Source organism: Schistocerca serialis, chromosome 4 (genome assembly GCF_023864345.2).
Source record: "Schistocerca serialis cubense isolate TAMUIC-IGC-003099 chromosome 4, iqSchSeri2.2, whole genome shotgun sequence".
Taxonomy (NCBI): Eukaryota; Metazoa; Arthropoda; class Insecta; order Orthoptera; family Acrididae; genus Schistocerca; species Schistocerca serialis.
In genome coordinates this window covers 4,219,987-4,234,538 of record NC_064641.1, presented here as the reverse complement: position 1 = coordinate 4,234,538, position 14,552 = coordinate 4,219,987, and the positions used below count along the sequence as shown (strand labels likewise).

Below are 14,552 nucleotides of genomic sequence, written 5' to 3'. Positions count from 1 at the left end.
GTTCTCCCGGCCGTGCATGATTGTACAGATACGACTCGTGTCGTGAGAGAGAAGTGGGCTGCACCGCATCAGGGCGAGTGTTCTCACGGACAGTGCGACGATACCGGAGACTGCGCCCTTGACGAGGAAGGCACAGAGCGGCACCACTAGGGGCAGAGTCCACAGCGCTACGGCCGACTGCACCATCAGACACTGGCTAGGGTGGTGCCACTTCCTCTTTTCATTCGAGTCCCAGCCTTTCAGCCTCGTCATTTTCCATTTCCTGGCCATCCCATTTTTTTTGACCTCCATAGCATCTTTTTCCTGCTTCATTTGCAATACCTCTATGGTTTCTCCTCTCGTCAGTAAAATTCAGTCTCTCGTGTGTTATTGAAGAATTTCTACGTGTCTTTGTTCTTTTTCCGATTTTACGCTCTGCATTCGGTCTTCCGAAACTGTTTCCCCGATCCCTTTTTCCAATCATCGTACGAACGTCGAAATGGCAGATTGAGATTGCCCGTCGTGCTATAGTACGGCAACTACAGTCACTCAATTATGAATAGCCATCAGGTCCAGGTTAGATACCTTCAGATTCTATAAAGATTACGCGAAAGAATTTGTTCCCCTTCTAGCAGTAGCTCATCGTAGATCGCTTGACCAACGAAGGGTACCTGCAAACTGGAAAAAAAACCGCAGGTTATTCCTGTCTTCAAGAACGGTCGTAGAACAGTTGCGCATACATTTAGGCCTATATCGTTCACGTCAATCTGTTGCATGATTATGGAACATGCATTATCTTAACGAATTATGATGTTTTCGGAGAACGAAACTCTCCTCTATATAAATCAGTGGATTTTGCTGAAATGGATCTCGCGAAACCCAGCTCGCTTTGTTGCTGGATGAGATTCATACTGCTGTAGACAATGGCGCTCGGTTTGCTGCCGTCTTCCTTGACTTCAAGAAGGCACTGGACTGGGCCCGGTCCCCAGTGCAGTTTAATGGAAACACAAGCTTACTGAGTACCAGACCAGATGTGCGACTAGATTCAAGGCATCCTTGTAGATACAACTCAATACGTCACTCTTAATTCAACAAAATCGACAGATGTAAAGGTAATTTACGGTGTACCCCAAGGAAGTGTAATACTAGTATAGCACCATTATGGTTTATGAATCACCTCGAAGGGAACGATCTATTGATACGTAATCAGCATGGTTTCAGAAAACATCGTTCTTGTGCAACGCAGCTAGGTCTTTATTCGCACGAAGTAATGGCCGCTATCGACAGGGAATCTCAAGTTGATTCCGTATTTCTAGATTTCCGGAAAGCTTTTGACACCGGTCCTCACAAGCGACTTCTAATCAAGCTGCGGGCCTATGGGGTATCGTCTCAATTGTGCGACTGGATTCGTGATTTCCTGTCAGGAAGGTCGCAGTTCGTAGTAATAGACGGCAAATCATCGAGTAAAACTGAAGTGATATCAGGTGTCCCCCAGGGAAGCGTCCTGGGACCTCTGCTGTTCCTGATCTATATAAATGACCTGGGTGACAATCTGAGCAGTTCTCTTAGGTTGTTCGCAGATGATGCTGTAATTTACCGTCTAGTAAGGTCATCCGAAGACCAGTATCAGTTGCAAAGCGATTTAGAAAAGATTGCCGTATTGTGTGGCAGGTGGGAGTTGACGCTAAATAACGAAAAGTGTGAGGTGATCCACATGAGTTCCAAAAGAAATCCGTTGGAATTCGATTACTCGTTAAATAGTACAATTCTCAAGGCTGTCAATTCAACCAAGTACCTGGGTGTTAAAATTACGAACAACTTCAGTTGGAAAGACCACATAGACAATATTGTGGGGAAGGCGAGCCAAAGGTTGCGTTTCATTGGCAGGACACTTAGAAGATGCAACCAGTCCACTAAAGAGACAGCTTACACTACACTCGTTCGTCCTCTGTTAGAATATTGCTGCGCGGTGTGGGATCCTTAGCAGGTGGGATTGACGGAGGGCATCGAAAGGGTGCAAAAAAGGGCAGCTCGTTTTGTATTATCACGTAATAGGGGAAAGAGTGTGGCAGATATGATACGCGAGTTGGGATGGAAGTCATTAAAGCAAATACATTTTTCGGCCCGGCGAGATCTATTTACGAAATTTCAGTCACCAACTTTCTCTTCCAAATGCGAAAATATTTTGTTGAGCCCAACCTACATAGGCAGGAATGATCATCAAAATAAAATAAGAGAAATCAGAGCTCGAACAGAAAGGTTTAGGTGTTCGTTTTTCCCGCGCGCTGTTCGGGAGTGGAATGGTAGGGAGATAGTATGATTGTGGTTCGATGAACCCTCTGCCATGCACTTAAATGTGAACTGCAGAGTAATCATGTAGATAGACGTAGATGTACAGCGTTTATAAATGATCTAGTAGAAAGCGTCATAAGCTCTTTAAGACAGTTCGCAGATGATATGCTTATTTGTAAGAAAGTAGCAATGTTAGAAGACAGTATAGATTTGCAGAACGACCTGCAAGGATTGATGAATGGTGCAAACTCTGGAAATTGACCTTAAATGTAAATAAATCTAACATATTGGGCGTACACAGCAAAAGAAATCCATTACTGTAGAACTACACGATTGACGGCGAATTGCAGGAAACAGTACCTACAGTAAAATATCTACGAGTAACAATCAAGAGCGACATTAAGTGGAATGAAAACATAAAAGCCGGCCGCGGTGCCCGTGCGGTTCTGGGCGCTACAGTCCAGACCCGCGGGACTGCTACGGTCGCAGGTTCGAATCCTGCCTCGGGCATGGTAGTGTGTGATGTCCTTAGGTTAGTTAGGTTTAAATAGTTCTAAGTTCTAGGGGACTGATGACCTAAGATATTAAGACCCATAGTGCTCAGAGCCCTTTTGAAAACATAAAACAAACAGCCGGAAAACCAGATGCCAGATTGAGATTCATAGGAAGAGTGTTAGAAGGAAGTGGCGTACAAGGCGCATGTTCGTCCGATTGTTGAGTATTGTTCATCAGTTTGCGATCCTTATCAGACAGGGCTGATAGAAGAGATAGAGAAGATCCAACGAAGAGCGGCGCGGTTCGCCACGGGGCCGTTAGATCGGCGCGAGAGCGTTACATATATGCTGAACAAACTACAGTGGCAGACATTACAAGAGAGGCGTTGCGCATCAGGGAGAGGTTTACTATCGAAATTTCGAGAGAGGACTTTTACCAGTCGGACAACATATTGCTTCGTCCTACATACATCTCGCGAAATTACCATAATAAGAAAATTCGAGGAATTGGGACCAATACAGAAACTTACCGATAGTTCGCGAGTGCAATAGGGAAGGGAGATATAGTTAATGCTACTAGAAATACTCTCCGCCACACGCCACTAGGTGGCTTGCGGAGCGTGATGTAAATGTATATGTGGATGACAGTGTCGTATAACTAGATATACTTGCGATAGTAACTTTGTGTGCTCTGCTGCACACTCTTTTTCCATCCTTCTGAACTGAGCGCGAGCCCTTCGTCTTTGCACTAGCTCGAGCCATATTTTTCGTCGAGTCAGAGGTTTTCAAAGCCCCGGACGAGATTTCCCTCTCTCTTTCTTTCTCCTTTCCAGAACGCCTCTTACAGATCGTTCTACATGGAAGACATAAATCACAGAGCAGCGCTGCACGGAATGTATTAAACGCGGAGGAGGTGAGACTCAATGGGTCCAAAGAGTTTCCGAGGAATTCACTGCTTTTTTTTTACTTTTACAACAGGCTAAGAACGTCTCAAGAAAACCGCTTAATGCGTCATTTTGACCATTTCTACATAACAAAGAAAAATTAATGAATTCTGCGACGAGATGCAAGTATCTCCGTAAAATTATTACCGCTCTGCGCTCGGCCCCCCTGGCGTGACACCAAATCCATTTAAATTATCCGCAAGAACAAGCGCCCAGGACGACAGGGAATATGAATATTAAAACCCATTAAATCAGAGTCTTTTCGGTTTCAATTCAGAGCTGTCCATAGGGATGAAGAAGAACGCGGTTAAAGTCGCAGATATCTTGGTTGGGATTAGGGATGGATAAGATGAAAGAAATAAGCTGTGAACAGAAGTGAATACAGAATTGCGCTCATTTAGCGAGTAGCAGAAGGAGTACATGATGTCACTTGCACTTATTGTTAGTACTGAAGGCTGCAATGACAACGCCGGCCGAAGTGGCCGTGCGGTTAAAGGCGCTGCAGTCTGGAACCGCAAGACCGCTACGGTCGCAGGTTCGAATCCTGCCTCGGGCATGGATGTTTGTGATGTCCTTAGGTTAGTTAGGTTTAACTAGTTCTAAGTTCTAGGGGACTAATGACCTCAGCAGTTGAGTCCCATAGTGCTCAGAGCCATTTGAACCATTTGCAATGACAACTTCGTCAGGCGGCGTTCCAACAACCGTCTGAATCACGAGATAATAGTGTCCTAAATGCAAAATTAGTAACAGGCGAAGGCGGTTTTGTAATGTCATAATTTAACATGAATAGTTTTATTAGTGAAATGAGTGTTTGACACTGAGCGATGTCGGAATGTTAATTATTCTGACTATTGTTCTTCTGACTATTGTTCTCGTTAAGGTTAGCTTGAAACTACTACAGCTCTATAGGTAGACAGTATTGTGTTGTGTCAAAAGAAATAAAAGAGCTCACCTCAACTCATTAATAGGTGAGACTCGAAATTAATTATTCTTCTACCATTATATTCTCATGAATATCTAGAGAGTTCCAGATATCTACGCTCACGTGGGTTTGGGGAGACGCTGAAGACGCGGCGAACGAACCTGGGGGCACACTGCGATTTTTTACAGACTCAAGAACTCGCAATTAGAGCTTTAACAACGCTTTACCAAGATTCCGTCACTCAACATATTAAGCAAACGATGAGTTTAGTTAACAGTGCATTACTTGAAAGCCAACACTACAAACAAAAATCTCGTCCAAATAATATTGCAACACAACATAAGAAACCACAACAAATACAACAGTGTGTGTAGTATTTAGGAAACACCGAAGAAGATGAAGCAGCTGGCTAGGCACACAGCTCGTACGTCCAAAGAGCAGCTTTGAAAATCCTCATTTATAGGTTTTCTTATATGGTGGTTCCGCAGCCTCGACAGACATATTAAAAGTTGTCATTTTTTCCGCTTTTAACAGCCACATTCGTTTCCAATAGGCCAGTTTGTCTTTCGCTTCATTCTTAAGTAACAGCTATACTTTTTCATTCTCAATATTTTTGTCGTGTTTAGATTATTTTAGTTATTACAGTTCACTTCAATTAACTCTTTCGGAATAGTTTTTCTAAGTTGTTGCAGAACGCACTACTTAGGCAATATATCATCGGCTTAATTTGTCGAAAGCAGTAGGATAAGAAATCGTCACCGAAGTCACATTCCTGAACCTCTCATAAGCTACAAATACGCCATGTCATTGACTTGATAACGAGAGTGGAAATACAGGTTATTCTCAGCTGTATTAAGTCTCACCATGCACGTCAGGTGAGACATTTTTTTCCTCTTCAACAATACAGTCATAATGAATTACAATTGACAAGATGTGCTCAGACCATACTCTTTGCTTGCAGAATGAGATTTTTCACTCTGCAGCAGTGTGTGCGCTGATATGAAACTTCCTGGCAGATTAAAACTGTGTGCCGGACCGAGACTCGAACTCGGGACCTTTGCCTTTCGCGGGCAAGTGCTCTACCATCTGAGCTACCCAAGCACGACTCACGCCCCGTCCTCACAGCTTTACTTCTACCAGTATCTTGTCTTCTACCTTCCAAACTTTACTTAAGCTCTCCTGCGAACCTTGCAGACCTAGCACTCCTGAAAGAAAGGATATTGCGGAGTCATGGCTTAGTCACAGCTTGGGGGATGTTTCCAGAATGAGATTTTCACTCTGCAGCGGAGTGTGTTCTGATATGAAGATTCCTGGCAGATTAAAACTGTGTGCCGGACCGAGACTCGAACTCGGGACCTTTGCCTTTCGCGGGCAAGTGCTCTACCATCTGAGCTACCCAAGCACGACTCACGCCCCGTCCTCACAGCTTTACTTCTACCAGTATCTTGTCTTCTACCTTCCAAACTTTACTTAAGCTCTCCTGCGAACCTTGCAGACCTAGCACTCCTGAAAGAAAGGATATTGCGGAGTCATGGCTTAGTCACAGCTTGGGGGATGTTTCCAGAATGAGATTTTCACTCTGCAGCGGAGTGTGTTCTGATATGAAGATTCCTGGCAGATTAAAACTGTGTGCCGGATCGAGACTCGAACTCGGGACCTTCGCCTTTCGCGGGCAAGTGCTCTAGTAGAGTTCGAGTATCGGTCCGGCACACAGTTTTAATCTGCCAGCAAGTTTCACGCTCTTTGCTGTCTGTGCACTGTGTCGCTCTTTTGCAGAGCCCGCACGTAATCTCCTTTTCAGTCGTGACAATGCAATACGAACCAACGATGGTAGCCACGCGAAGAATTCCACGGAGCGCAAAAGATCGACACCGCACCAACACTAATAATAACTCTGGTTGACGAAACATTACGAACAGAAAACATGGTATGCTACACAATACACAGTATTACAATGTAGCACGTAGATGCCACGTGATAAACAATATTTTTGTTCATCGTTGATGGTTGTATATATAACGTCAGGTAAACACATGAATTTGAATAAAAATTAGCAGCCACAAGGTAAAGATGATAATGACGATGATGATATTTGGTTTGCTTGACGCTGAACTGCGTGGTTATCAGCACCCGTACAAATTCCCACTCGTTTCACTGTCCAGTCTCGCCACTTCTCCCGAATGACGATGAAACGATCAGGACAACACAAACACTCAGTCCCCAGGCGGAGAAAATCCCAGGCCCGGCCGTGAATCGAAACCCACATAAGGTAAAGAGTGACGGCTTTTAAGAAGTACCTGTTTACAATCGCGAAGTTTTTCGCGGGGCGAATCTTGTTGTATTGAACGTTCTCGCGTTAAGTCACTATGAAATACCCAGCTATTGGCAGTATCCACCATTGTCTTGATCAGAAAAGCGAATGTCGAAGAAGAAATAGAGTCACACAAATGTAACTGGTGTAGCAGTGGCGACTGTGGGCAGAGATTACATTGGCGCCAACGGTGAAATCTCTCAGTGCATTTCTGGTTCCAAGACTCAAGGCGTACGATACAGGATACAGTGTACAGTGTTTAAGTATTCCAGTCACCCTGCCCCCCCCCCCTCTCCCGCCCCATGTGTTCCACAGCCATTGACCACCTGAGTCAGTGTTCAACCTCTGTTGTCCTAAACGTGGATAGAACGTTTAATTCCAGTGTACTTAACATAGCACTGAAAAAAATTGGCGTTTTTTCCCAAACTACTGTTAAAATTTTCCATCTTTATGTTGTTAGTAGCTTATACGGTAACTACCAGCTTGTTCATCGACATTTAAATTTGAGATCTTGTGCATTAAAACTGCATTATTACTATTAAAATGTGGTCAGTGTATATGGGAAGAACCAGAGGTAAAAGCACATGATGGGCAAAGTATTTTTTCTTGTTGTTTTTGTTTGATGGGTGTAGTGACTCCCGCAATGCCTGTGCATGTCAAGTGATTTTATGCAGCATCGACAGATGGAAAACTAGATGAAACTTTTTCTTTATGTTTTGAATATGTCCTGTAAGTATATTGTTTCGCTACAGCTCCATTCGGTGAGCGGAAAGTAATGATACAACTGCTTCAGTTGTTCGGAGAAAACTCTTTCCTGATTTCAGTCTGGGAAAGTGTTCTTATACCCAATCCAATCTGACCACTCCATTCTTGGACTTCTGTTCTTGCTTTCCCCTCTCGTTTCTTGCACATCTTATGTACCATCGTTGTTTCCTCGTAGCTTACAATTAATTTCCTCAGAATTCCAACATCTTTACGAGCAGTAAGAATAGAGCACTCATCTGAACTTTTTCGAATATAAATGGGGTTGCAGTGTATAGGTCAACCAAGTGCCGTAGTGGATAGGGGTAATGCAGGGGTAGCATGTTCTGTACTGTGGATAGTTAGCTTTCTTTTTTGAGAAGAAGTTGTGGGTAGAACTTGCGACGCACCACAAATTCATCATTATAAAACACACACAGACACACACACAGACATAAATTAAATATTATTCATCTTTCATCATTTTGAAAATAAAAGTGTTCCAAGAAAAGACTTTCATTCTACAGTTTAGTTACGTGCCAAGGCGGTGATAATGTGGGGAAGGGCCAACTAAATTACAGGCCTGTATCATTAACGTCGATATGCAGCAGGATTTTGGAACATATATTTCGCCCGAACATTATGAATTACCTCGAAAAACAAAAACAAATAAAAACGGTCTATTGACACTCAGTCAACATGGCTTTAGAAAACATCGTTCCTGTGAAACACAACTAGCTCTTTACTCGCATGAAGGATTGAGTGCTATTGACAACGGACTTCAAATGGATTCCGTATTTCTGCGTTCGGTCAGAGACAGCAAGGGTCCTGGAAGAGCAGGTGAACAGAATGGACAATGTTTTGAAAGGAGGATATAAGATGAACATCAACAAAAGCAAAACGAGGATAATGGAATGTAGTCGAATTAAGTCGGGTGATGCTGAGGGAATTAGATTAGGTAATGAGGCACTTAAAGTAGTATATGAGTTTTGCTATTTGGGGAGCAAAATAACTGATGATGGTCGAAGTAGAGAGGATATAAAATGTAGACTGGCTGTGACAAGGAAAGCGTTTCTGAAGAAGAAAAATTTGTTAACATCGAGTATAAATTTAAGTGTCAGGAAGTCGTTTCTGAAGGTATTTGTATGGAGTATGGCCATGTATGGAAGTGAAACATGGACGATAAATAGTTTGGACAAGAAGAGAATAGAAGCTTTCTAAATCCGGTGCTACAGAAGAATCCTAAAGATTATATGGGTAGATCACATAACTAATGAGGAGGTTTTGAATAGGATTGGGGAGAAGAGAAGTTTGTGGCACAACTTGACTAGAAGAAGGGATCGGTTGGTAGGACATGTTTTGAGGCGTCGAGGGATCACAAATTTAGCATTGGAGGGCAGCGTGGAGGGTAAAAATCGTAGAGGGAGACCAAGAGATGAATACACTAAGCAGATTCAGAAGGATGTAGGTTGCAGTAGGTACTGTGTGATGAAGAAGTTTGCACAGGATAGAGTAGCATGGAGAGCTGCACCGAACCAGTCTCAGGGCTGAAGACCACAACAGTAACATGGAATATCGTCTCAGATATGTGTCTACATCAGTGATTTCAGAGAGGTCACAGTTCGTAGTAATTTACGGAGAATCATCGAGTAAAACAGAAGTGATTTCTGGCGTTCCCGAATGCAGTGTTATAGGCCCTGTACTCTTCCTTATCTATATAAGCGATTTGGGAGACAATTTGAGCAACTCTCTTAGGTTGTTTGCAGATGGCGCTGTCATTAATCGACTAGTAAAGTCATCATGAGATCAAGACAAACTGCAAAACTATTTAGAAAAGATATCTATATGGTGCGAAAATTGGCGAATCACCCTAAATAACGAAAAGTGTTATCAACATAAGTGCTAAAAGGAATCTGTTAAACTTCGGTTACACGATAAATCAGTCAACTAAATACCTAGGAAGTACTATTCGAACAACTTAAATTGGAAGGAACACATAGAAAATGTTTTGAGGAAGGCTAATCAAAGACTGCGTTTTATTGGGAGAACACGTAGAAAATGTAACAGACCTTCTAAGGAGACTGCCTACAATACGCTTTCAGAATAATGCTGCACGGTGAGGGATCCTTAACCAGATAGGATTGACGGAGTATGTCGAAGAAGTTCGATGAAGGGCAGCACGTTTCGTATTGTCGCGAAACAGGGGAGAGAGTGTCACTGAAATGATACAGGATTTGGGATGGACATCATTAAAGCAAAGGTGTTTTTCGTTGTGGAGGAATCTCCTCACGAAATTCCGATTACCAACATTCTCCTCCGTATGCGAAAATATTTTGTTGACGCCGACCTACATAGCGAGGAACGATCACCACGTTAAAGTAAGGGAAGTCAGAGCTCACTCGGAAAGGTATAGATGTTCATTTTTTCCGCGCGCTATACGAGATTGGAGTAATAGAGAATTGTGAAGGAGGTTCGATGAACCCTCTGCTAGGCACTTAAATGTGATTTACAGAGTATCCATGTAGATTTAGATAGATGTACGAGTAGAGAAGACGGCAGTGTGTGGGGGGTGTGGGTACTAGCTAATGTCTGATTGTACTCAGTGGTGATGGTCTAAGGGAGATTGGGATGCACTGGACTAGAGTAATTTATGCTCGACCATGGCACCCCCCTCTTTTAAACTACGTAAGCACTGGCAATGTGCTAGCTGGATAGCTGGCACCATTTTTTACTTCTCGAGTGATTACTTTCGCTGATTTTATGGGATGTTTCTAAAACCACACTCCGTAGTGCTCCGCCGTCCCTGTTCGTTAATACATGATGTTTTGCCTGACCTTGCTTTAGTTGCAATTGTTCCTTCGCGTTTCCGCTTCATAATCACTTCACGAACTGTCGACTTGTGCAGTTTTAGATTTGTTTGCCAGGTGACATTCAATGACTAGCCCCCTTTCTTTCAGCTCTCCCGAGGGAAACATTGTGTTGTTAATTCCCTACTGACAACACAATCCTCTCTGCATCCTTTTATACTGTCGGGTCCGACTCACGTGACACATAGTAGTCAATTCCGCATTACATACGGGTCTCAGGATGCTTTTGATCAAATGGTGTGCATTGCTGTATTCCGGTCGTCTCCTAACCTTGCAACGGACTTACTTAGCCAGTTGTAGGGAAACTACAGTTTATTGTGGATTCGAAAAATTCGATGCCACTCCGTTAATTCTTACAACCAGTCACTTTCAATAATACCATTTATTATCTACATCTACATTTATATTCCGCAAGCCACCCAACGGTGTGTGGCGGAGGGCACTTTACGTGCCACTGTCGTTATGAACGAATTGTGCCGTTACTCGTTTCCAGCCGGCAGGCACATCGTCAGACTGGTTTTGACGGTGAAAACTACATTCAACTTAGAGTGTACATACGATGTTTGCTGTATTTCGTTGGAGTGATGCTTCCAGGAGGGGTGGGGATAACTTTGTCACAATGAAGAATAGCCGTCATTTTCGTAATAATCAAAGTAAGCTAAATCGATTTTTAAACGTGGACAGCCACCTGAAGATGAAACTGTAGGTTCGAAGCCGGTAATGACGCTATTTGTTCTTAATAAAAAGCGTTATTATTAAAAATGACTGATTCCTGTTTTTAATGTATTGTAATAATTAAACCATATTTTTATACAACCTCAATCTCACCGCGTCACTTTTCGACAGAATAGCATGAAGTTGACATCACAGTGCTTCAGTAGCGTGAAGTATATAGGTTCCAAGAAAGCGGTCGTTTCAGGAAACTGGAAATTTGTTGTAACTTCTATGGGACAAAACTGCTGAGGTCTTCGGTCGTTAAGCTTACACACTACTTAATCTAACAAACTAACACACGCTAAGGACAACACACACCCATGTCCGAGGGAGGACTCAAACCTCCGACGGGGGGAGCCGCGCGAACCGTGACAAGGCGCCCAAGACCGCTCGGCTACCCCACGCGGCGCGGTCGTCTTAATTACGTTACTGAAATCACAGTTATTACAATCGATTGCTGACGAGTTTCACTGTGGTCCTCGTTCAGCCTTACTTTGCTATAACGACCCACCTGGCTCTATATATTAGGTTGCCTTCTCAGGAACTGCGTCTGGTAGGGATTGGGATACATCCATATCGAAAACATTCATTTGTGGTTCGATTGTCCTGCTGCATTTTTGTACTCGTTTTTTGAGTTAATGTGCTCTGCAACTGAACAGTGGTACATACTTTCGATAGTGTGGATGATCGGGACCTATTTCTAACGGGGATTTTTAAATTAATAATATACTACCAGCAGAGCAATAGTCTTTTCTGAAATGCAGAATTTACGAAACACAGAAACACAAAAAAAGTAGTTATTGGTTGCTCTGCTTCCAGTACCAAAGCCATCAGCGCCAAATAATAAAATCACCTGCAGGCGAAAACCTCAGAGCGTAATTAGTTGCTGCGTTGTGTCCATGTGCGAAACGGGAACACTGCACTGGCACCTTAAGCTAATGGAACAGCTGCCGTCTGATACGGGCTGTAATTAATATCGCCCCTTCCATCTGTATGGCCTCTGTATTCCCCTTCCCCCTCCCCTCCCCCACTCCTTGCCACCCTCACACCCCTCTGTCTCCAACTGCTGGCAAAGACGGTATAGAATCTTTTTGATAACGTATTTATTTTATTATTGTTCAGTTAATTTAACCTTTACGTGGCTCAATTTCAGTCTCTATTCTCTTTCTCCTGCCGTCCTCTGCCAACTGAATCCTGTGACTTTCATCATTTCTTATGACAACAGTCGGCTGGTGTGCTTTGTGGTCTTCGTCTTTCTCTGGTACTTCACTTTGAGGCTTTCTCTGTCTTCAGTCATTTCTTCGTGCCTACACATCTCTATTTTCAGACCATCCTGAACTAATGTTATTGCCCTTATGTTTTTACTTCTTTTCTGATCGTTTTTAGCGAGACCTAGCTCTCTGAGCTGTTCGAAGTTGTCTTTTGAAAACCTCGTGTAAAATCGAGGTTTCTTATATCTTAATCCAGCAGAAAACAGACATTTGTAACTTTACTGACACATTAGATTTAAAAATGGTTCCGTTTCTTCGATGAGCCCTACAACATAGCTTGAATCGGCCTGAAGTTTCAGGTTTCAAGAGATCTTAGATATCAATTAACACTTCCAGATAAACATATTCGTCAACATTTTGTAAACGGTTATTGTTCACTATTATTGATCTTGTGGTTATTCACTTGTTGCGCATAATAGTTGTTTCGGAGAGGCCCACTTTCTCACAACTACTTGATCAATCTTGTATAGAACATGGCAGTTCTGTCATATTGTTCGCTAGATTACTATATCATCAGCAATTCTGAAGTTAGTTAGTCTTTTTACACTTATTCTAATTCCCCATTATTTCCAAATAGTCTTGAACATAACATTTTCGATGACTGCCTTGGATGGTTTCGCGGATTAGTGTAACCTTGCTTTACTCCTCTTCCAGTGGAAAATTACTTCATTTTCGTACGCTGACAGAAACCATGGAGGTATCGTAGATGTTACATAACATGTTTACGTACCTTGTTTTTAGGGTCACTGCCTATATGACTGCAATGTGGCCGACAGAATCAAAAGCCTTTTTAAAATCAATAAACGATACGCCCAATGACATTTCGTATTCCTTGGCTCTAGTAACTACTTGATGCAGGGTGCGTACATCATCAATTGTGGTATAGCCACTGGAGAATATGTCTTGTTCTGTGGGTTGTGTGTCTTCCACAGTAGCGCTGATACGAGTGATGTTCTGTACCTGAGTGTTGTAGTAATACAAGACTGGGGAATGTATACTCTGTAAGCACTTACAGTAGCTCAGAAACTGGAAAGCAGGGCTTTTTGAATGAATATACTTATTTGCTGTAGACGGTCAATACGAAAAAGTTTTATCTGGTGTTATTGTGCTGTTTAAAGGTATTCGTGTGTCCTGTTGGTACAGTGGGGATGTTGTTTGTACTCACCTTTGGGTTTTTGCCGTCCCCTGGAGAGTCCATAACTAGCTGCAGGTCTGTAATGTGCATCTCGTGGAACAGGCTGCGAGTGTCCCTCCGTGCCTCCGTCGACGTCATTATCTGTCGGCAAACAGATCTCAGTTGTACGTTGAAATCACCCATTTTCTTTTTTGCGTGCTTATAAAGATGAGCTCCTTTTTCCACTTATAATGTGTGTGTGTGTTTGTGTCTGTTGTCTAGAGAGAGAGAGAGAGAGAGAGAGAGAGAGAAAGAGGCCTGCTATTAAAATGGGGTTCTTTTTCACGAATAGCGCGTGTGTGTGTTTTATGTAGAGGTAGAGAGAGAGAGAGAGAGAGAGAGAGAGAGAGAGAGAGAAGCGGTGGTTGGGCGGCAATGATCGACAATAATAGAAATAATCTTGATAATATTGCACATTACAGTGTGAAGTAAATGAGCATGACATCTATCGTGAATTACGATGGGAAGGATATGCCATATTAAGCCATAGTAAAAGAGGGGCGTGCTAAAGAACTGCTTGTAAAACGTCTGTGATATAACTTAAGTAATACTGATCTCTGTAAACTTTTTTGTTTTCAGTTCTTCAGGGAACTAACGAGCGTCTAGTGCATTCAGAGTGATCAGTCAGGAATATTATATTTTAAAATACCTGTCTCTTAATAAATTTTTGAGTTTAACTTTTCAGTCAAAAGGCTTAAATTCATCTTTACGTCCAGAGGTTCTGAGAATACTCAAATTTGCTGAGACACGAATTGGTTAAGATGTGAAATTTTCGTTAAAGACTTTTTCCATCGACCAGCTTCTTATATAAAAGACAATTTACAGCGAAGTTAAGGTGTGGTA

General features: G+C 42.6%; 1 protein-coding gene across 2 annotated transcripts in view; it reads right to left on the bottom strand.

The window, feature by feature from the left end:
• Positions 1-14,552, bottom strand: part of LOC126473867 (neprilysin-4-like) — a 742,276-nt gene that overhangs the window by 112,875 nt on the left and 614,849 nt on the right. For both annotated transcript variants that reach the window (XM_050101197.1, XM_050101196.1), the window contains exon 9: positions 13,701-13,811. In XM_050101197.1, the coding sequence (XP_049957154.1) occupies positions 13,701-13,811 (111 nt within the window). The remainder of the gene's footprint in view (positions 1-13,700; positions 13,812-14,552) is intronic.